This window comes from Eublepharis macularius, chromosome 3 (assembly GCF_028583425.1).
Source record: "Eublepharis macularius isolate TG4126 chromosome 3, MPM_Emac_v1.0, whole genome shotgun sequence".
NCBI classification, from domain to species: Eukaryota; Metazoa; Chordata; class Lepidosauria; order Squamata; family Eublepharidae; genus Eublepharis; species Eublepharis macularius.
In genome coordinates, this window is record NC_072792.1 from 63,199,616 (window position 1) to 63,221,484 (window position 21,869).

Here is a 21,869-nt window from a genome sequence, read left to right on the forward strand (position 1 = left end):
GTCTGAAGCTGTATTAATTCACTTAATTTGTCCATTTCAGCTACTGAGAATATTTTCTTCAACAAGTCTACCACAGTGGTTCATTTCAGGTGTGTGTTGTATGCCGAGTCACCTCTAGACATGGACACGAACCACAAAAAAAACGAACCATGTGGTTCGTGGCAACCCTATGAATGAAAGACATCCCAAACATCCTATCATTAACAGACTTGCTCAGATCTTGCAAACTGAAGGATGTTGCTTCTTTTATTGAGTCAAGCTATCTTAGTTTAGGTCTTCCTTTTTTACTACTGCACCAGAGAATCTTGTCTTCTCATGATGTGACCAAAGTTTGATAGCCTCAGTTTTGTCATTTTAGCTTCTAGGGAGAATTCAGGCTTGATTTGATCTAGTACCCACATATTTGTCTTTTTAGCTGGCCATGGTATCCGCAAAACTCTCCTCCAGCACCACATTTTAAATGAATCAATTTTCTTCCTATCAGCTTTCGTCACTGTCCAATTTTCACTTATTTGTCTTTTTGGCCGGCCATGGTATCTGTAAAACTCTCCTCCAGCACCACATTTCAAATGAATCAATTTTCTTCCTGTCATCTTTCTTCATTGTCCAACTCTCTCATCCATACATACAAAGGGGAATATCATAGTGTGGATTATCTTGATCTTGGTCTGCAGAGAGACATTCTTATCTTAAGGATCTTTTCTAGTTCCCTCACAACTGCTCTTCCAAGTCTCAATTGTCTTCTGATTTCTTGGTTGCAGTCTCCCTTTTGGTTGATGATTGAGCTAAGGAATACAAAATCTATTCAATTTCAATTTCCTTATTGTCAGCTTTAAAACTGAGTAATTCCTTAGTGGTCATTACATTTGTTTTCTTAATGTTCAGCTGTAATCCTGCTTTAGCGCTTTCTCTTTTAACATTCATTAGTAGTCGGTTCAAGTCTTCACTATTTTCTGCCAGTAATGTGGTGTCATCTGCATATCTCAAATTGTTAAGGTTCCCTCCAACCGTTTTCATTCCACTTTTTTCTAAATCTAACCCAGTTTGCCTTATGATATGCTCTGCATAGAGGGTGAATAGGTAGGGAGATAATATGTATCCTTGTTTGACACCTTTGTCAATGGGAAGCCATTCTGTTTCCCCATATTGTGTTCTAACAGTAGCCTCTTGTCCAGAGTACAGGCTGTGCATCAAAACAATCAGATGTTGTAGCACTCCCATTTCTTTTAACACTATCCATAGCTTTTCATGATCCACAGTCAGAAGCTTTTCTGTAATCTATAAAACATATGCTGATTTTCTTCAGAAATTCACTGGTATGTTCCATTAGCCATCGTAAACTTGCAATATCATTTTCCTGAATCCAGCTTGAACATTTGGCATTTCTCTTTCCATATATGGTGAGAGTCTTTGTTACAGAATTTCGAGCATCACTTAGCTTGCATGGGAAATTAACATGATAGTCCGATAGGTGCAGCACACTTTGGCATGCCCCCTTTTTTGGAATTGAACTGTAAACCAAGTGTTTCCAGTTTGTTGGCTATTGTTTTGTTTTCCATATTTGTTAACAGATTCTTGTTAAGATTTTGATGGCCTCAGTTTTTGTAGCTTGAAATAACTCTATTGGAATTTCATCTGCTCATGTGCTTTGTTTCTCCCAATTGTTTTGAGTGAAGCTTCTACTTCACTTTCTAAGATTTCTGGTTCTTTGTCAAAAAATTCTTCTTCAAGGGTATCTGTCATCTTTCCATCTCTTCTGTAGAGTTCTTCAGTGAATTGTTTGCATCTTTCCTTTATTTTTTCCTGATCAGATACTGTATTTCCTTGATCTTTCAGCATCCCAAGCCATGGTTTGAATTTCCCATTGATTTCCCGAATCTTGTGGAACAGATCTCTTGTTCTTCCTTTTTTGTTGTTCTCTTTCTTTGCATTGGTTACTAATAATAGATTTCTTTGTCTCTGCATGCAAGTCGCTGAAATGCTGCATTTTGAATTTGACTATTTCTGTTACCTTTTGCTTTCTCATTTGTCTTTAGCAATTTTAAAAGTGTCCTCAGTCATCCATTTAGGCTTCTCTTTTCTTTTGACTACAGGAATAGTCTTTGCACTCTATTCCTTGATAATATCTCTGGTTTCAGCCCATAGTTCTTCTGTTTCACAATCAATTAAATTATCATTTCAAGTCTGTTCTATAAATGGTCTTTACATTCTTCAGGAATATTATTTGGATTGTAGTTCAGAACTGTGATTCTTTTAGTGTTTCTCTTCAGCTTTATTCTACTTTTTGACATTAGCAACTCATAATCAGTATGACAATTTACTCCTGGTCTTGTTTTAGCAAAGAGAATAGAGCTTCTCCACCTTCTGCCTCCAATTATGAAATCTATTTGGTTTCTGAATTGGTCACCAGGTGATTTCCATATGTTAGTTGTTTCACAGAATTCTATGACTCATTCTCCTGCTTCGTTTTGTGATCCTAGTCCAAATTTTCCAACTGTGTTTGATTCTTCTTTGTTTCCTACTTTTGCGTTCCACTCACCTATGATTATCAGCATATCTTGTTTAGGTCTATGATCAATTTCTTCTTGGAAACTTTTGTAAAAGTTTTCGATTTCTTCCTCCTCAGCATCTATAGTTGGGGCATAAACTTGAATGATGATTAATAGGCCTTCCTTAAAGTCTGATAGATATTAATTGGTCAGACATTGCATTATACCTCTTGACTGCTTGTGCCACGCCTCGCCTCACTATTAGAGCAACACTGTTTCTTTTGAGTTTGTCATTTCCATAGTAAAACACTTTGTGGTTTTCTGATTGAAAATGTCCGGAGTCGATCCACATTAGTTCATTCACACATAGGACTGCGATGTTTACAAGTTTCATTTCTTCTTTTACGATTTCTAGCATACCTGGCTTCATACTTCTCATGTTCAATGTTCCTATTATGGGTGTTGCACAGCTTTGAACATTCCTTTTGCATCCATTCATATCAGCAACTGGACATCCTTTTGACTTTAATCCCATTCTATCATTAAGAACAGCTCTACTTGTAATTGTCCTCTGCTCTTCCCCAGTAGCCAAATGAGTGCCATTTGACCTGGGGGTCCTATCTTCTAGCACTGTATCTTCTTTCATTTTGGATTGTCTCATCATAGAGTTTTCAGGGTAAGAGATTATCAGAAGTGGTAAACCATTTCTTCTGTGCAGTACTAACCTCAGTTAGCTGACGTGACACTGCGCAGTAGCTAGCTTTCAAGAATTCCTCCATTCCCATTGGCATTGGAACAATCAGTTCTGTTCTTCCACTACTGCTGCTGCCCAATAGCTAACCTTCAAGAATTCCTCTGCTCTGATCACCATTGGAACAGTCAGTTTTGTTCTGCTGATGTGACTGTTGATTCCTAAAGGGGTGGATGCATCTTAGTCTGGTGTCTCAAATTTGACCATTCCTCCTTGACTGACTTCTAGGAGTTCAGACTCTTGACCAAGCCTGTGCTCCTGAAAGTATTGTTCTCAACTTTACTGACACATTCAAACTCCTTCACCACGTTAAGGAGTGTATCCAAGAAGGGGTGGGGGTCATTTCATACAATGCTTTATAACAATAATATTTCATGCCACAAATAGATTTATCTATAAGGGCTTTATGATCACATACATCCGGGGATTTAAAAAATGCAACATGCATGAATGACAGCAGTCAGTATGAAAATGCACCTTTTGCTCCAAAACTTTTTAATCAAAACGCAATTTCCCATAAATGTACAATCTAATTTTGCCATCTCAGCACTTCCAATAATTAAATCAAATTGCTTTATAGATACTGTTAAAACTTTATGGTATAATATACTCGATGTACAAAGTTTTATATTGCATCTCTCTCGGATTCAAAGATAAGGAAAGATCTAATAGATTAAAACAGATTCTCCATTTTATTCTATAATTTGAATACCTAGTTTCATCTTATACCCATTTATTTTTATACTAGCAACAGAGCCCATTGTGTGAACAAATACAACAGGCTCTAAAAAATGGATCCGACGGGCCCCCTCCCAGTGGCAAGTGGACCCCCAAGCTGCACCTCTTGGCCAGGCCCTTCCATCGCCCCATGGGGCTGCCTCACCCTCCCAAGGCCCTGCAGCAGCTGCAGAGGTAGCGGAAGACTGCTTCTGCAAGTTTGACATGGCAAGTTGCCTTGAGCAGCTCCTCTGCTAGAGGAATAGGTGCTTGGAAGAGCTCTGCTTTCTCTCTCCCTTCTCTCCACCCCAGCCCACATAGCATTGATTGTCTGCTCCTGGCAGGGTCAGCGGCCTGAGGATGGGCCTAATGATCTCATCTAGCTTTTCTTCCCCAGCGCTATTAGTGTTAAGATTGGCAGAATGAAGTGCAACTACATGCAAATCATGTTAGGAGCCCTTTATCCCAATGTAGACCTCAGGCCAGCCCAGCTTCTTCTAGTTCTTCTTTTTAACTTCCTTTCTCTGTCTCTGATCCATTAGTTTAAAGCAGGCTGTTAAAGACCTCGGTTGCATTTTGCTTCCCACTGTCTATCCTGGCCAAACAAAATAGATGCACAGTACCTTGCGCATTTTCTGACTGTACGTTCGGGGGGGGGAGGGAATGGTGAGGTTGTTGCTGGGGGGGGGGAGAGAGAGAGAAGTGGAAGTGCCAAGATGAGGAGCTGCAAAGTTTAACAAACAGAGAGATGCACACTCATGCACAGCCACACTCACCAAGGCTTCCCTCTGCTACCCTCCCCCTCAGCTGGCTCCTTCCCTCCGCCCAATTTCCCCTCCCTCTGCCTTTGAGTATAGTGGTAAGAGACCTTCTTCTTACCTCATCCCTGATGATTGGCAGGGCTGACAGTGATGGGTAGGGTGCTGCATTGGCGATGCAACAATGACACCTGGCATGCCAATAGAAAAGTGAAACAAAATGCTTCAGCGCTGCAGTCACTGTGGATTTAGGGGAAATACAATGAAGCTGTGGTCATTAGGGTGATGGCAGCCAAGTCTCTGAATCTGCTTGCCATGGCAGCAGCAATGCTACTTCGCACCTCTGCATGCCTGCCTGTGTCTATGTGTGTGCATCTGAGTCAGTGCAAAGTGCCAGTGGGTAGGTGTGAGTGTGCATGCCCGAGCATGGGTTTGAATGAGGGGCTCTATGTGGATGCACGTGGGGTGTATGAGCCCTCCGTCCCCCCTCCTCCTCTACTCTCTCTTCTGTGGCTTCCCCTCCTTCTCCGTTGCCTTTTGCCTCACCTCCTGCTCATCTCTTGCTGGACCCTGCCATCCACCAGGTGTTCTGATCCCCTCTACAGCCTGTTTCTTCCTGCCAAACTTCCCCACTACCTGCACCACTACCATTGTTCAATACTTCTGGTCAGCGGCAGCAGCAGGTCCAGAGCTGGAAGAGGTAGCAGCAGCCTTAGGAGGGCTGCTGCACCATGCTGTGCCACACCTCCCTGCCGCCTTCATGGCCCCTCAGAGGCCTGGTGCAGGCTGCAGGGAGGTGTGGTGCACCAAGCCATGCAGTGGCTTGTGGGCTGTAGCAGCGGGGCCTTGGGAGGGCCACAACTGCGCAGCCCTCTCAAGACCATGGAGCTGGTGGGGAGCCCCCCTGCTGTGGCTCTCTCGCTGCCAGCGTGGTGCACCACGTTGGGCTGCAGCATCACACAGTGCCTTCATACAACCTCCGCAGTGCAGTGTTTCGGGCCTCCCTGCTGCCACTGTGGCAGCAAGGCTACTCACCAGGCCATGGTGCCACACTGCCTTTGCAGCCCCTCATAAGCCTGGGGCAGGCAGCAGGGAGGCCTGGCGCTGCCCTACCAGGGCCATACAGCAGCAACAACCAAAGGCAACTGACTTCTTATCCTGGCGCATGAGCACTTGCAGACCCCTCAGTGCACCTGCACCAGGATAAAAAGTGAGTCATCGACATATAGTGAAAAGTTATCAGAAAGTTTATACTGGGTGTATTGTTTACTTTATTACAGTCTTGCTGTTTATAAGTAGAGGAACATTGTTTTTAACCATTCCCAAATATCTGATTTCTCTCACACATTTCTATCTGCATGATGTTAAGGAACATATTTTGGTCATATCTTATAACTAAAAACATATCACAATGTTATCAAACAACTGAAGCCATATCATTGTTTTTGTGTTTATAAAGTTATATTTCTTCTAAAGTAGAAGAGGGAGTAATTTCCTGAAAAAATGTAAGGTGAAAGAATTGCTTATCTCTTACTTTGATATTAAGATTCATTCAAAGCCATGGAATGATCTGCACAATTCAAAGGGTATATTTAATATATCATCAGTATATAATGGGTAATATGATTAAACTACTGTTTTGTTTCTGTATTTCAAAGTGTATATATTCTACTAATGAATACTTTTTTTGCCTTACCTTTCAAAAGTTACTTTTATTTCTTCAGGAATAGCTTCTGTACATCGAACTGGAGTCTTTTTGTTTCCTGGTTCTTCTGGTGGATTGCCTTCTGAAGAGACAACGTTTGCAAAACTTTTACAGCAAGAAGGTTATTCTACAGCTCTTATAGGTACAATCAACATATACTTGTTAGTATTTCTTGTCCCTACACACCTATTAGGTAATATTACCCAGGTTTACATTGATTCAATACGTATATAAATTAATGCACAGTTTTGCTACTATAAGGACTTGCAATGCTCAGACAATCCATTCCCAGAATCACCACTGGTGGCAAAATATGCAAATTTTGGCAAAGAAGGACTGGGAGACCAAAATGGCCTGGAAAAAACCCACCTCCTTCCCTGCCCCACTTCATTCCTCTTATCTCTCCTTATGGAGGGCAACCTAGGCGAGTTACACATGGCAACTGACTTGGCTGTGGCATTGTCATTTTGCTGGTCAGCTAGGCAGGCAACATGGTTGCTGCCATTTGGGATGAGTTGGGCAGTAGTAGTTTTTTCCAGGCCCTGCAACATCAGCTACCAGATGAGTCATGAAGGGGTGGCCACCAGATAAGTTGGCAGCCCTACAGGTCATTCAGCTCCAGCAATGGGAATGGATCACATGAGTTATCCTGTGTTGGTTGCTCAAATCAAGATGAATGTGAGGAGGCAGGGGCAGCATAGTCATCCCTGCTGTGTGTGTGTGTGTTGACTGAATGTACAAAGGGAGACAGGTCCTGAGGGGGGGGGCTGGGTGAAATATGTGGTTGATCCTCAGACTGTGAATAGGTGAGATCACTAGTGGCAAATCTGTGAAGGGTGAGAGTCTGTACCTCATTTTTCTTTCCCTCTATTTTGCCCTTTTAAAGGATGTCTGCTCCATTTGGTGCTAGAGTTCATCAACTACTGGTTTAAATATTTTCAAACAGAAGTGCTACTTTTTAGAAGGGAAGATGCACCTCCCTACCAACAGTATCCAGTTTATACACTTACTGGGCCAATGAATGTCTTTGTGTTGCTGAACAGTGAGAAGGCACCCCACCCAGTCCATTCTGTCCTTTATGGTATGCATGGAGTGGACCATCATTTACATACATGAAGAGACTGAACTTTGATTGTGGAAGTAAAGGGAATGTTCACAGAATAATGATGGTTCACTCCAAGTAGAAAAGAAATCATAGCAATGTTTTTATATGTAAGACAGACTACCTTTCTGATTGGACATTTGAATATTTATCTGAAAACTTTATGTGTGTACTTCTCTGCACTTAGGAAAGTGGCATCTTGGGATTCACTGCAACAGCAGTAATGATTTCTGCCACCACCCTTTAAGCCATGGATTTGATTACTTCTATGGGATCCCTGTGACCAATCTTAGAGACTGCAAACCTGGGCATGGAAGCGTGTTTACCAGAGGGGTTAAAATGTACATCCCTACAGCACTTCAGTTCATTGGGATTGCACTAATCTCTTTGAAGGTTGTATACTATCTTGGTCTTCTAAGAGGTCCTATCAGAGTACTAGGCTACTTCTTCTTAATGACCTCAGTCGTACTGGGACTCTTAGTGTTCTTGTTGTATAACTTCCGATATCTGAACTGCATCTTGATGAGGAATCACACTATTATCCAGCAACCCTGGATCTATGAAAACTTAACTCAGAGGTTGACGGAGGAAGCCAAAAGGTTTATACAAAGGTATGTGTGCTGAGCTTTAATATATTGGTATTTTGCTGGGTTGACTTGTTTTTAAAGCAATCTGTAATATGGCGAATGAGCAAAATATTAATTTGAATCCCTCTACGGTATTATTATTTAAAGGTCAAAAAGAATGTGTGAAGATGGGAGAGAAGGCTATACTGAAATTTGCAGGAATCCTTCATTCCAAAATATTTATGGATCATTGGTTGTATTTGCAGAAAAGGCTGCATCCACACATTGTTGGATTTGGAGCTACCATTATGCTTTACCAATGATTTGCAACTGGATTACCTGTGTGATCAACCCACTCTAGTTGCAAATGATTGCTATACTGCAACTCACGTCAATATCCAATGATGTGAGAATGAAGCGCAAGAGACTTTTTTTTGAACAGGTGTTTAGATACTCACCACTTGGAAGTGGATTATCAAACATTCCCTGAACAAATGTATTTAAGATTATTTGGCATCTATATATATTTCATAATGTTTCATATTGACAAGAACTCTACTTACGTATCATTCGGTAAAGTTACTCAAAACTTCCCTTTGCCATGGCTTTGTTACTAGTAGTAAAATAGTTAACTCAACTGATTACCTAAGTCACTGTAATGGAGTGCTGATGCTCAATGTGGTGAGATGTGAAATGATTTGTTTACTCTGTGCTGGACTATAGCACAAGATATCTGAAAAGGAGCTAGTTCATATCTCACTATGGAAAGGAAAAATAGTTCTCTGGTATTTCTAGAACTTGGAGTTCTAGGGGCTATTGCATCTTCTTTAGTGATACTGCTGCCTATCTATCGTACTAATAAGTGTTCAATTATACCTCTTCCAAAACAGAAGTAAGCCATGTAAATCCTTGGGCTTTCCAGGACAGGACAGTTCAAGACAGTATGTTGCTTGGTTTGAATAATCAGAACTGCGTAACTTGTAACTGCACTTCATATGCAGTAGCCCTCTTGGGGTGGGGGTCAAGAACTGTCTCGCATTCCTAAAGCAAACGGTTGTCAAGCTCTCAGGAGGCCTCAATATGTGAAAGGTGAATAGTGTTCAGATGGGTGAATCACACATTATACAGACTCAGCTCCTAGGTTTCCTTCATGCTGAAGTCAGTGGCAGTGTCTGCCTAGAATGGAAGACATAAGATATGTGTGCGTGTCTCAGATCCTCGCTACAAGTGACATCTTACACTCGAACGGCACTTGATCATTTTCGTAAGTCTTTCTGGGTACTGAAGTCCCTCTCCCCCACCCCTTTTCCTTCTGTTCCTTCCCCTCTCTGTTAGAATGGCTGCCTGAAGAGACAGAGAAAGCCTATGACAGCAGCTTTTGCAAATCGTCTTGCTGGGGGGTGGGGGATGCTCTGGAGAAAGCTGACATATCGGTGAAGTCCTAGTGTCCTTCCCTCTCTGTTAGAACTGTTAGAATCGCTGCCTTAAAAGTCGGACAGCTGCAACTTTGCTAATCGTCTTGCTCAGGGAGGGGGGATGCTCTGGAGAAAGCTGAGAAAGTTGCAGCTGCCCGCCCCCAAAGATCATTGAGAGCAGGCTTGTGACTAGAGAAACGATTTGCAAAAGCAGGCTTTCTCTGACTTTTAAGGCAGCGATTCTAACAGTTCTAACAGAGAGGGAAGGACTTCACCAACATGTCAGCTTTCTCCAGAGCATCCCCCACCCCCCAGCAAGACGATTTGCAAAAGCTGCTGTTGCCGTAGGCTTTCTCCATCTCTTTAGGCAGCCATTATAACAGAAAGGGGAAGGAACAGAAGGAAAAGGGGTGGGGGAGAGGGACTTCAGTTCCCAGAAAGACTTGCGAAAATGATCAAGTGTCGTTCGCGTGTAAGATGTCACTTGTAGCGAGGCTCTCAGTCATTACTTCAGGCAAGTAATGACTGAGACACGCACGCATATATTATGTCTTCCTCATCTGTATAGCACATTTATTTTAATTTACAGGTAGCTAATAGTGAAAAGACATAAGATTCAGGTGCTAATTATTTTAATTTAACACTACATTCAATGCACTTGACACTCATGCCTTTAGAAAATGGCCCTTTGTATGAAGGGCATTGCGAGTTCTGAAAATATTTAAATCCTGGTTTAACTTGGACGAAGTTAGAATTAAACCTCTTGTTTTTCTCTCAGCACTTTATTAAACTGGTACAATTGACCCTAATAGTGGGGAAAACCTAACAAGTTGTATGTGTAGAGAAGCAGGTAAAGAATTCAATTGAAAATTATAGAGGTAATATTTGTTGACCAATTTCTTTCATAGAAAAAAATCTTTAGTATTCTCTGGAATTTTGTGTAGTGATATCTTACAACTACATCAATAAAAGCAATTGGCATGTTATGCTATTCTACTGACGTTTAGCATAATAGTTCAATCATAAGGATGTTTTTCTGAGCATAAGCTTGACTGAATAGATCTGCGTAGGCTTCTCTCCTTTGAAGTAAGTCCCAGCTTATTCAATGTAGCTTACTCCCACAAAAGTGTCCTTAGGATTACTACCAAAGCCTGTTTATAACTTTTTAAAAAGTCACATCTATATTTTTCATTTTTGATGCTGTACAACAGCAGGATTTAAGTCCAGTGGCACCTTAGAGACCAACAACATTTTCAGTGGCACCTTTGAGACCAACAAGATTTTCCAGGTATGAGTTTTCGAGAGTCACAGCTCCCTTCTTCAGATGCCTTCTTCGTGTATTTGAAGAAGGGGAGCTCTGGCTCTAGAAAGCTCATGCCTTGAAAATCTTGTTGGTCTCTTAAGGTGCCACTGGACTCAAGTCCTGCTGTTCCACTGCAGACCGACACAACTACCCACCTGAAACTATTTTTGATGCCATGTATTGAAGATTTAAGACTGTGAAATGAGAATGAAAAATGGCAAATGTATGTTGCTGCTTGAAGACATGGAAAATGTTTTCCATAGGAATAAATAACAGAGACGTACAATTTAAAAATATATAAACCTTTCAGTGACAGATATGTTCTTTACATTTCTACTCTGTTTGAATACGACAGTAAAACTCAGCCTTTATTTGTTCCTGCCAGATTTTATTTTTTCATTTTTACATCCAAATTTAAATTTAGTTACACTGTAAATGCCATTTTGATATGATTCACTCCCAAGCTATAAAATGTGAGCTCTACCACCTGTTGATTTTAAGCAACGCCTTGGCTCAACTAATATAACAGACAGTATTAACTAGTTTTATTTTGATGAGTTTTTATACTGATTTCAGGTAAGGAAGTTAGAAAATACCTTTTGCTAATGGGTGAACCTTCCAAAAGATAATAGGATATTGCAGTAATCCCTACAATAACATAATGATACAAAAAATAGTAATTATGGGGGGAGGTATGTGCATACAGCTTCTTCATGACTTCAGATTTAATTAATCACAGAGAACACTTTGAATAAATACTTCTCTGAACAGTAGTAGTCTTTCAGATTATTTCTTCCAAATGAATCTGTTACATATGGTTGCTTCAAAGATTAATTTCTACGCGGAAATTGAAAACTTGGCCTTGCTCCAATCAGGTAGCCAAATTGGTTAATTCTTTATCACAATCTGAATTTAAATAAAGGCCAAAAAAACCCTTGCCCAATCCCATAAACTAGGAACAAGCTGTAGACTTCGTAGAAATCTGGTATAAACGAATATTCAAATTACTAAACAAAAAAGTCAAGTGGAGCAATCTAGTGGCAGGTTTTAAGGCTGCTGGCCCTTATTTTCAAATTTGCGCTCCCAGAATGACTTAGGATTAGTTGTACATTGATAGTACTATTTTTAATAATAATTAACACTGTACCAAAACAAAAATTGACAAAACATTATGGCTGTAATTTAATTCCACCCAAGGAAGAATTCAAATGTATTTGCAGTTTTGCATTTACCTGGCATACTTAAGTGGATAAGACTGAGTTTGTATTGATACTTTTGTTTTGATCAATCCATTCAACCTTTCTCTTCTCCTGCAATACACATTGATAACATATGAATGCACTTTACAGATCTGGCACCAAGCTTCAGCTTTATTTTTAATTCCTGTCTCTCTTTTGACATTTTTCCAGTAAATTAGATAAAGTAATAGAGGGCTGAAGGACTTTCATTGCTGAGATATTTTACCACCTCAAAGCAAGAAGCTGCTGGCCTAAGGCAGCAGGCCAAGGAAGTAACAACAGGTATAAGCTATACCCATCACCCCATACATTGAACATATAAGGCTTACACAAACAGCACAGCAAGCATCTCAGAGGCTCACCATGGGCTCAATCAACAGTAGGAAAGTTCCTAGGGACAATGATGGGTATGGCTTACACTTCTCACCTCTTCCTATACCTCACCACTGTTTGGCAGCAAAATAACCCCCAGAGGGAGTATAAGCTCCTCAGGGGCTCATATTAGGCACCAATTGCCGCTGTGCAGGAAAAGGAGGCAATAAAGGATGTTGGTTATACTTTTCACCTCTTCCCATGTACTGAACTCGGAACAAGCTGAACTGTTGTCTGTGACTGAGATTCTCTATTTGTTTTTAATACCATATTTATATCATCATATTTCTCACAAAAACCCTCACAGTTGCTCCCAACTAAATCCCCTTCCTTCACATGGTGCGACTTAGTGGTAGCTGGTGAAATCGCTCATATAAAAGGCATCTAATACCTGCCGTACTTACACAGGAGTGGATGAAAATATAATGATAAAATATAATGAGTGAATTATAAGATATGTGCAAACTTTTGAAAATTGTATTGGAAACTATAGTGGCATATGTGTAATTGTGTAGATTAAGAACTAAGTTACGAATTTCCATAAATACCTAGGATATTTCTGCTGTTTCTAGGGGAAACATTATATCTAATTTTCAACTTGGTTCCAGCTATGTATCTTTAATACAGTGATTGTGGCCTTGTACAGAGAAAGGGAGTTTTTCTACAGACCTGGGGAGTTTCCCATATGTGCAGAAAAATGCAAACAAAAATAGATGGGAAATCCGCCCCCCTGGACAATATAAAGATACTGTGAGCCATGGGGAGGCATGTAAACAGAGCAGGGGGAGGGATAGATGAACAAGGATTCCCCCTTCCCCATTTGTTTCTTAGAGGGGCAAGGAACATGAGTACAAGCCACCACATGAGCCAGGGTGGTGGCGTTAGTGGTCCTAGGGAGCCTCCAGCTTCCCCTGCTGCCACCATTGCAGCCCTTTAGTTGAGCAGATGCCACCTTTCCACTCCCCTCGCTAGCAGCCACATGAGCTAAGTAGGCAGAGGCAATGGTGCTGTAGGTAAGCATATTGGCAAGCAAGTGGCAGCCAAGAGGCTATGCCGAAGGGATGCGTTCCCCCTCCAAGTCTTATTTTGCTGCTAGTAAAGACATAAAAATGGAGTTTAATCTTAATTAAATATACAATCTGAATACCTTTGTAAAGTGTAGCTTTATCAGGTCCTAGGTTCTTTATAGAAAGGAAATACTTCACTACCATAAAAAAGAATTATGCATATAGCAATTGTATATAGTGACAAATTAAGCATATATTAAAGAAAGTGATGCTGGATTTCTGAATTCATTGCCATGTGAATTCCAGCTTTATGCTAGTTCTGGGTTTTTACTTTATTATCCTTTTCAAGAGATAAAAGTTAGACATGTTAAGAAAGAAAAGTCTGTCTTGGTAAATTGTGTAGAAGAGGGCAGTAAATTTTCAAAGGAGCTGTTTGCTGAAATGCTTCAGTTAATAAAACAGGACTTTAACGGTTATTGTCAAATTTCCCTCCCACTTACAAGCGTATGTGCCATTCCATTTTCAAGGTCATGGAAGAAGTAGTCAGTCATGATTTTTTTCTCCCAAAGGGTTTGGTGTAAGTAAAATAGTCATCTCTGATTTTCTAATCTAAAGGATATTAATAGGTGAGATTCTTCTTCACCTCAGACACAGATGTCAATCAGTGCCTGTACATGTAAAAGGCAAAGCAATAAATGATTTTATATCTGTATGAACCATTGATTAGATACCTGTTCTTGTTGTAAGGATTTTTTTTTGTTGTGGTGGCATATTATTTCAAGGGTGTTATCTTCTGAAAATAGTCATGTGAAATAGATGTAGTGACTTGCATCACTCCTGTATTTATTGCTATAATCTTAAATTCCCATTATGTACTGTTGCAAGTGATATATCTTCTTCCTTTGGAACTGTTTTCAATCACTCTTTGTTGTTTTGCACTGCTGTATGGGAAATGGGTTTGTTGTCTTGTAATGTTTAATGTATGGTCTTCTTTACTCAAGATCTCAGTTTGATTAATCATTTGTAAATGGCAGTTAATAAATTCCCATTCCCAATCATTTCTGGCTCAGGACAAAACCAAGATGTTACACATGGTTGCAAAGGTCTGACCCAGGTAATAGCTTATCTCATGTTTTGGACTCCCCCTAAAGGAGCAGGTTTGCAGCTCCACCGTGCTCCTGAACCCGGGCCTCCTTTTGGATATACAGGGGGCTGTAGCCAGGGGTGCCTTTTACCAGTTTCAGCTAGTGATCCAGCTGTGGCTCTTCCTGAGTGGGAGAGAACTTGCCACTGTGATTCATGCCCTGGTCACATTTAGATTAGATTATTGCAATGTGCTCTACATGGGTCTGCCCTTAAAGACTGTCTGGAGACTGCAGTTGGTGCAAAGCACTGTGGCCAAAATGTTGACTGGAGTGGATTGTAGGGATCATATTGGTCTAGTTTTATTCCAGCTGCACTGGCTCCCAATTGGCTTCTGGGTTCAATTCAAGGTCTTGGTATTGACCTTTAAATCCTTGTATGGCTTGGAATCAACATATCTGAAGGAACACCTCCTTCCATATGAACCTACCTGTTAATTCTGGCCATCTTCAGATGCCCTGCTTCAGGTGCCCCTCGTATCTGAAGCGAGATGGATGGGAACCTGAAAAAGGGCCTTCTCAGTCATGACACCAAAACTGTGGAACTTCTTCCCCAAGGAGATTAGTTTGTCTCCCTCTAATGGTGTCTTCCTCCAGCAGTAGGTTGCCAGATCCAGGTTGGGAAATTCCTGGATAGTTGGGGGGTGGAGCCTGGACAGGGTGAGATTTGAGGAAGAGAGGGACCTCAGAAGGTATAATGCCATAGAATCCACCTTCCAAAGCAGCCATTTTCTCCAGGGGAACTGATTTCTGTCACCTGGAGATCAATTGTAATGCCAGGAGATCTCCAGCTGCTACCTGGAGGCTGGCAACCCTATGAAATCCAGCAGGTAGAGCCCTTTTTGTTTTGTGTTTGGCACACTCCCAATAACTGTTATTGGCCCTCCTGTGTTTTGATGTATATGTGTTTATATGTTTTTATTGAATTATTTTATATATTATTTTAAGTTCTGTTTTAATGTTCAGATAGATATTCAAATGTTCACCACCTAAGGGACTGAATTTGGGCGGAAAGGCTGCATAAAAATGTTTTAATTAATAAGAATTAAGGTGACAGAAATAGACATGCCTAGATGGCATGGATAGAACACTGACTCCCAATTTGCTTCTGTGCCCAATTCATTGTGGTGCTATTGACCTTTAAAGCCCTATATGTCTTGGAGACAGCATACCTTAAGGACTAGTGTCTCCCTTATGAACCTACAAGTCAACTCTTGTCATATTCAGAGGCTCTTATTTGGGCATCCCCACCATTTAAGGCCAGATAGGTGGCACTCTATGAAAGGGTCTTAGTCATGGTGCCGAAACTTTGGAACTCCCTTCCCTGGAATACTTGCCTATCTCCCACTGTCATTGTGTTCCACCAGCAGGTGAAGACTTTTTTGTTTCATTCAGTGTATCCCCAGTAAACTCTTGTTGCCCCTCCTCCTTGGTTGAATGTGTACTTATATGTTGATGTGTTTTTACTGTATTTATGTATGTATTTTAAATGTAATGTTAATGTTTTAATTATTTGTTGTTTGCTGCCCTGGGAACCCTATTTGGGGTGGAAATGTGGTATATAAGTATTTCCAATAAATATACTGGAGAATTCATTTGTATAATGTATAATTACACACTGTGGGACAGATCCAGACTAATTTTTCTACTTATACAAGGCACTTTTGTCAGTAGAAAAGAACATTCTTATCTCTCCTTCCCACAGATCTCCCAAAAATACTGCTCCCAAGGGACAAGGGGCTCTCAGGAACAGTATGAGAGGCAAACTGGGAGTCTGCAGCAGGAAGAAGAAATTGGGGAGAAATTAAATCTCTTGGGATTGCCAGGCAATGGCATGCAAACTCCTGATGAGTTGCCTCTCTGCCCACCAATTGCTGGTGGTTGGCGGGAAGAGACAGGCCACTCAGAGATTGCCTACCATCAGCAAGCGGCCTGGGAAAATGGCCCCATGCATGCTCCCATACTATTTGTAACAACATCACTTCCTGTGTTAAAATGTTATGTTTGGGGCTGATTCTTAAATAATGGGCCCTGGTGCCCATGTTGCGTCCAGTCACACCAGAAATAACATCATCATGCTGTGCATGGGAGCATGCATGTGCATACTGTTCGCCCAAGAGAAGACCCAGAAGTATCAGTTTTTGAGGGTCCTGGCAACCCTACTTCCTTACGTTAGCAGAAAATTTAGTCTGGATCCAACCCTATGTGTGTGTGGGAAAGAGAGTGGAAGAGGTATCAATCAATGTAAGGTGTAATTGTTATAACAGTCATCTTCTTCTGTGGGATATGTACGTGTGCCAGATGGCAATCACTTTATTTAACTCCATAGAAGTAAAGGGGAACCAAGCTGCTAAGAACTGAGCCATACTATCTCTCTATTGCACCATCCCTTTGTTTAATTAGTTATAAGAGACAAACTTCTGGCTTTAGTTTATATGGCAGTGCTGATATAGTGTAACTATAGAGAAGGGTGTATCTGGTCCTAGTATTCTGAAATACTACGTGTTATATTCTCTTCCCCTTTTTTTCTATTTCAGAAACAGTGAAGTGCCATTTCTTCTTTTCCTGTCTTACCCTCAGGTCCATACAGCTCTTTTTGCCTCTCAGGCTTTCAAAGGAAATAGTAATCATGGATTATATGGGGATGCTGTGGAAGAAATGGACTGGAGTGTAGGTATGTTGTTTGATTTCTCATGAGGTGTATAACTCTTGAGCTAACTACCTTTTAAAAATATCAACAACATTGTACCCCCCAAAAAAGTTTGATAGTAAGAAAAATTAGGACTGTTGTCCTAAATCACTCACACAGAAATAATCCAAAATGATTTCAGGATAGCCATCTGAGCTGAATAGTTAATCTTTGCTACAAGTGAGGCAACTGAGAAAATTATAGTTTGTATGACTTTACCAATTTTTAACTGTTAAAAGGAAAGCTGGGAAGAGTTAAAGTGCAGGGTGAAAGTCCTCGTGCAGCTAACTTCACAAGAATTTATATAACAACATCTTTAGTTTGACAGTGGAACTAGAGGTTACAGGAGACAGGGAACTGCCATCACTCTGTGTCTTTTTCCTTCATCATCACCTGTCATTGCTGGCAGCAGAACAATGGCCAGTATGAGGCTATTTTAATCTAGTTGTTATGAAGAAGTGGAGATGAGAGTAGGAAACATGGAACACTGACAGATCTGTAGTGGATAGCTGTGCACATAGATTCAGCATATTGGGAAAGCCTCTTAGCAAAGTGACACTCCTTTACAATTTATGATTGATAAGAAAAAAAACTGAGACACTGGATGAGTATTTCATTTCCTTTTAATATGAGTGAAGTGTTTGTTTTGCCTTTGCCTAGTATAAGAAAAGGAAGATCTTAAGTAGTCAGGGCTGAATGTATTCATTGGGAGGTTCTCCATCTCAACCATATCAAAGAAAGTTTCACAGGGCAACATGTAGGTGGTGGAGGTATTAAATAGGGATCCCCCCCCTCCTCTGGGTATGTGGTGATGATTGTGATTGATTAGATCCTGAACAGCACCACTCAAAGCATTCGAAAAGTGGGCTGAGTGGCATCATATTTTAAAAAATGGTCATGAAGTTGGTGGTGGTAGATCAAGGTCTGAGGAACATGAAGAGACCATTGCATGACCATTTTACATCATGACTAGATGAGAAAAAAATCAGATAGTATTTTCTTGCCTCCTTCTAAGATAATCATGTGAAATAGCACCATCAGATGACTGGAAACAAGTATTGTTGGCTGTAGGCATAGTAATGACGCTGTTTATAGAATTGTTTCTGGAGTATGATTGTGGGGGAGTGTCAGTACCAGACTGAGAAATCTCTCTCAGTGATTAATTTAGATGGTGAGATCCAGGTTTCTAGACTCGATCCTTAGGTAGGCCCTGGTGTGCAAGAATAAGAACAAGAATTACTGCCTGGGTTATGAGTAGAGAATGCTATCTTCCTTCATGCTACTTATCAGAAAAAATCAAAGGTGGAATGAAGGACTCTTTATTCTGAAGGTCTCATCAAAGTCTTGAGTTTTGATGCCATACTTACATGACACATCTTAGGGACTCTGGGACCATGGATATTCGATGTCTTATGGTTATCAGGACATACTATACCTGCTCAGCAGTGTCTACATTTGAAAAAAATCTTTAAGAAGCCAGTCTAAAAATGCAGCTGGTCTTTGGTTGCAATGATAACAAAAGGAAGAACTTTGCTGTAGGGTAAGGACTAAGTATACAAACCTACTTTAATGTTCAGGCTGTCCAGTAACTGTGGTTTATTTCCACTAGGAACACCAGGCTGATTGTGCGAGTTTATGTTTTACACTAAAAACATAAAAATCTCATTTAAAAAAAAACTTTTCTCCCTCAGCTCCTTTTCAGACATTATAAACAAGCATTGACAGCTAACTGCTGATGAAACTATGCTGGCATCAGTAACTTCTAAAACAACATTGGCCCCATTTGAACTCAATGAAAGCTTGGTGTGTTTCACTTCCTGTTGAACTGTGTCCATTCTTTAACATTGCTTATTATTTTAAATTCATAAAACAAGTGACTTTTCATAGGGGTTGTCAAGGAGTTCCAGACCCCTGGGGCCTAGCCCAGCTCAGGGGAAGGGACACAGGCTGCCTGGAAGGTCCTGTTGCAAATAGCAAACCAAGTAAGCTGCCACCAGCTCCCCAGTCTATCCCTAGGCTAAGGAGTTAGGGAGCAAAGCTCCAGAGCCTATTAGGGAATTTAGCCAAAGCAAAGTCTACCTTGCAAGAATAAACTTACAGGCAGAGTTCACAGCAAAATAATAGTTGTTTGGTAGGTGGATCTCAAGCACACATAGGGTGAGTTCAACAAAGGTTTTATAGCAGTGAGGCTTCAGAGTCTTAATAACCCACACAAGATAAAAATATAAAGGTTTATTAATTCCAGGTGCAGGGTTATCACACACGAGACAAAAAGTGAGTACAAACAAACAAAAACCTACAGCAGTAAGCTCTACATACCACAGTAAATTCTTAGGAGGCAAAGTAAGTTGGTTTCTCAGTTGTAGCAAGCAAAAGTCCCACAAAACAGCAAGGCAAAAGATGGAGCTTCAGTCCTTCTCAACAAATAGAGCCAGAAACAAAGCAAAAGAGCATGGGCAGAGGTCTAAGGTAGACACTCAACATAAGCTTCTCCATGTTGGTTAACAGCCGGTTTATATTGGTTCAAGCTGGAACCAAAGTGAGGCAGGCCTAACCACACCCGCTCCCAACCTGACCACATCACCTGACAAGTACACAAAGGGACGTGTGGAAGGTCTGCAGCTCTTGGCACACGACCCCAAACTACAGGTGTGAAGTTAATTACCAATTAGCTAGTAAGAACAGCTTATCTTGACTCAAGGACAGAGCATACATAACTTACTGCTAGCAAAAGTGAAAAGCCTCTCCAAAAGGGGGGAGGGAATTTCTCCAGCCAAGGAAGCCTCCAACCTAGCTCTCAAAAGGGCTTCCTATACTCTTAAACATTTTTTCTTTACAGGGGTTGACATATAATGAGATTTATACAAAGAGAAAAAAATATTGCGTACAGCAAAAGCCTTCTAGTACACAGACTCCAGAGGAGTGCTCATTTATCAGGTTCTGCAAAGGCCCTACTTTATACTGGAATGACTGCACATTTCTAGAGGTAATCATCTGTGAAAAACATGTTCATATTTGAAACAATCAAGCTGAAGCACCAATATGAAAAGGTGATGTTCCTCTCATTCCTTCTTTCTGTTCACCTTCAACTTCCTTCCAGTTTCAGTAAAGCAAAGTCCAAAATTACTTTCAATAAACAGCTTATAAAATTATTGTACACTGTCTTTCACCTCTGCATCAGATGCATGTTTAATAATGAACTTGCCAATAATATGTTTTGATTGCAGACACACAAATGTTCATCCTTATTCCCATTTCCAACCTAAAATTAGCATCCAGGAATTCAATTTATAGATTTCAGGAGATGCATAAGGCCACAGAAATAGTTGAAGATATTTATTACATTTTTATCCATCTCTTCCTCCAGGGAACTCAAGGCAGTATGCATGGTTTGCCCCGTTTTCATTATATCCTCATTACAACCTTGTGAAGTGGGTGAGCCAGATCTGGTCTCCTTAGGAGTAGTTCTAGCTGCTTAGCCAGTTAAGCTTGAGAGCATAGAGCAGCAAGGGGCTGTGGCTTGGGGCACAGGGCTTGTGCCTAATGAAACTTTGTTTGTTTGTTTGTTTGTTTGTTTGTTTGTTTGTTTGTTTGTTTGTTCGTTCGTTCGTTCGTTCGTTCGTTCGTTCGTTCGTTCGATCGATCGATCGATCGATCGATCGATCGATCGATCGATCGATCGATCGATCGATCGTTCGATCGATCGATCTTTATGCTGCCTCTCCCTCAAACAAGGCCTGGAGCAGTTTATGAGTAAAACAATTTAAAACAATTAAAATTTAAAACAATTAAAACAACAATAAATATTATATATTAGACTAAAAACACAAGCCTCCAATTAAGTGGTCCCAGAAATACAGCCAGTAGTAAAAACAGCGTCAAAGAGACAAAGATTCCATATTAATCATGGCTGGTTAAAGGCCTTCTGAAATCGTTCTACCTTGCAGGCCCTGTGGAACCTTGATTGGTCCCACAGGTCATGTGTATTGCCACCTGCTTTCCACCAGGATGGGGCTACCACAAAGAAAGAGAGAGTAGCCACTCAGGGGCTGGGAACCACCAGTAAGCTGCAAGATAAAGAATGCAGACTTTGTAGGTGATAATAATAATAACATAACATTCAATTTAAATACCGCCCTTCAGGACAACTTAATACATACTCAGAGCAGTTTAGTATATTATTATCCCCACAACAATCACCCTGTGAGGTGAGTGGGGCTGAGAGAGCTCTGGAAGTGCTGTGACTGACCCAAGGTCACCCAGCTGGCTTCAAGTGGAGGAGTGGGGAATCAAACCCAATTCTCCAGATTAGAGTCTTGCTGTTCTTAACCACTAAACTACACTACACACTAGACTGTGTAGGGCTTTAAAAGTTAAAACCAGCACCTTGAATTTGATCCAGAAACCAATTGGGAGCCAGTTCAGCTGCTGTAAAATATGCTGCGTATGGGCAGACCACAATGAATAGGTCAAAAGTCTAGCAAAAGTTTATTCTGGATGACCTGCACTTTACAGAGCATCTTCAAGGGCAGCCCTGTATAGAGTGAACTACAGTAGTCTAACCTGGAGGTGATCATGGCATGAATCACTGTGGCCAGGTACAACCAAGACAAGT

General features: G+C 40.8%; 1 protein-coding gene across 2 annotated transcripts in view; it reads left to right on the plus strand.

Annotated features, from left to right (window-relative positions):
* STS (steroid sulfatase) overlaps nucleotides 1–21,869 on the plus strand; it is a 183,065-nt gene that overhangs the window by 54,832 nt on the left and 106,364 nt on the right. For both annotated transcript variants that reach the window (XM_054973193.1, XM_054973194.1), the window contains exons 4-6: nucleotides 6,440–6,562; nucleotides 7,710–8,133; nucleotides 17,103–17,239. In XM_054973193.1, the coding sequence (XP_054829168.1) occupies nucleotides 6,440–6,562; nucleotides 7,710–8,133; nucleotides 17,103–17,239 (684 nt within the window). The remainder of the gene's footprint in view (nucleotides 1–6,439; nucleotides 6,563–7,709; nucleotides 8,134–17,102; nucleotides 17,240–21,869) is intronic.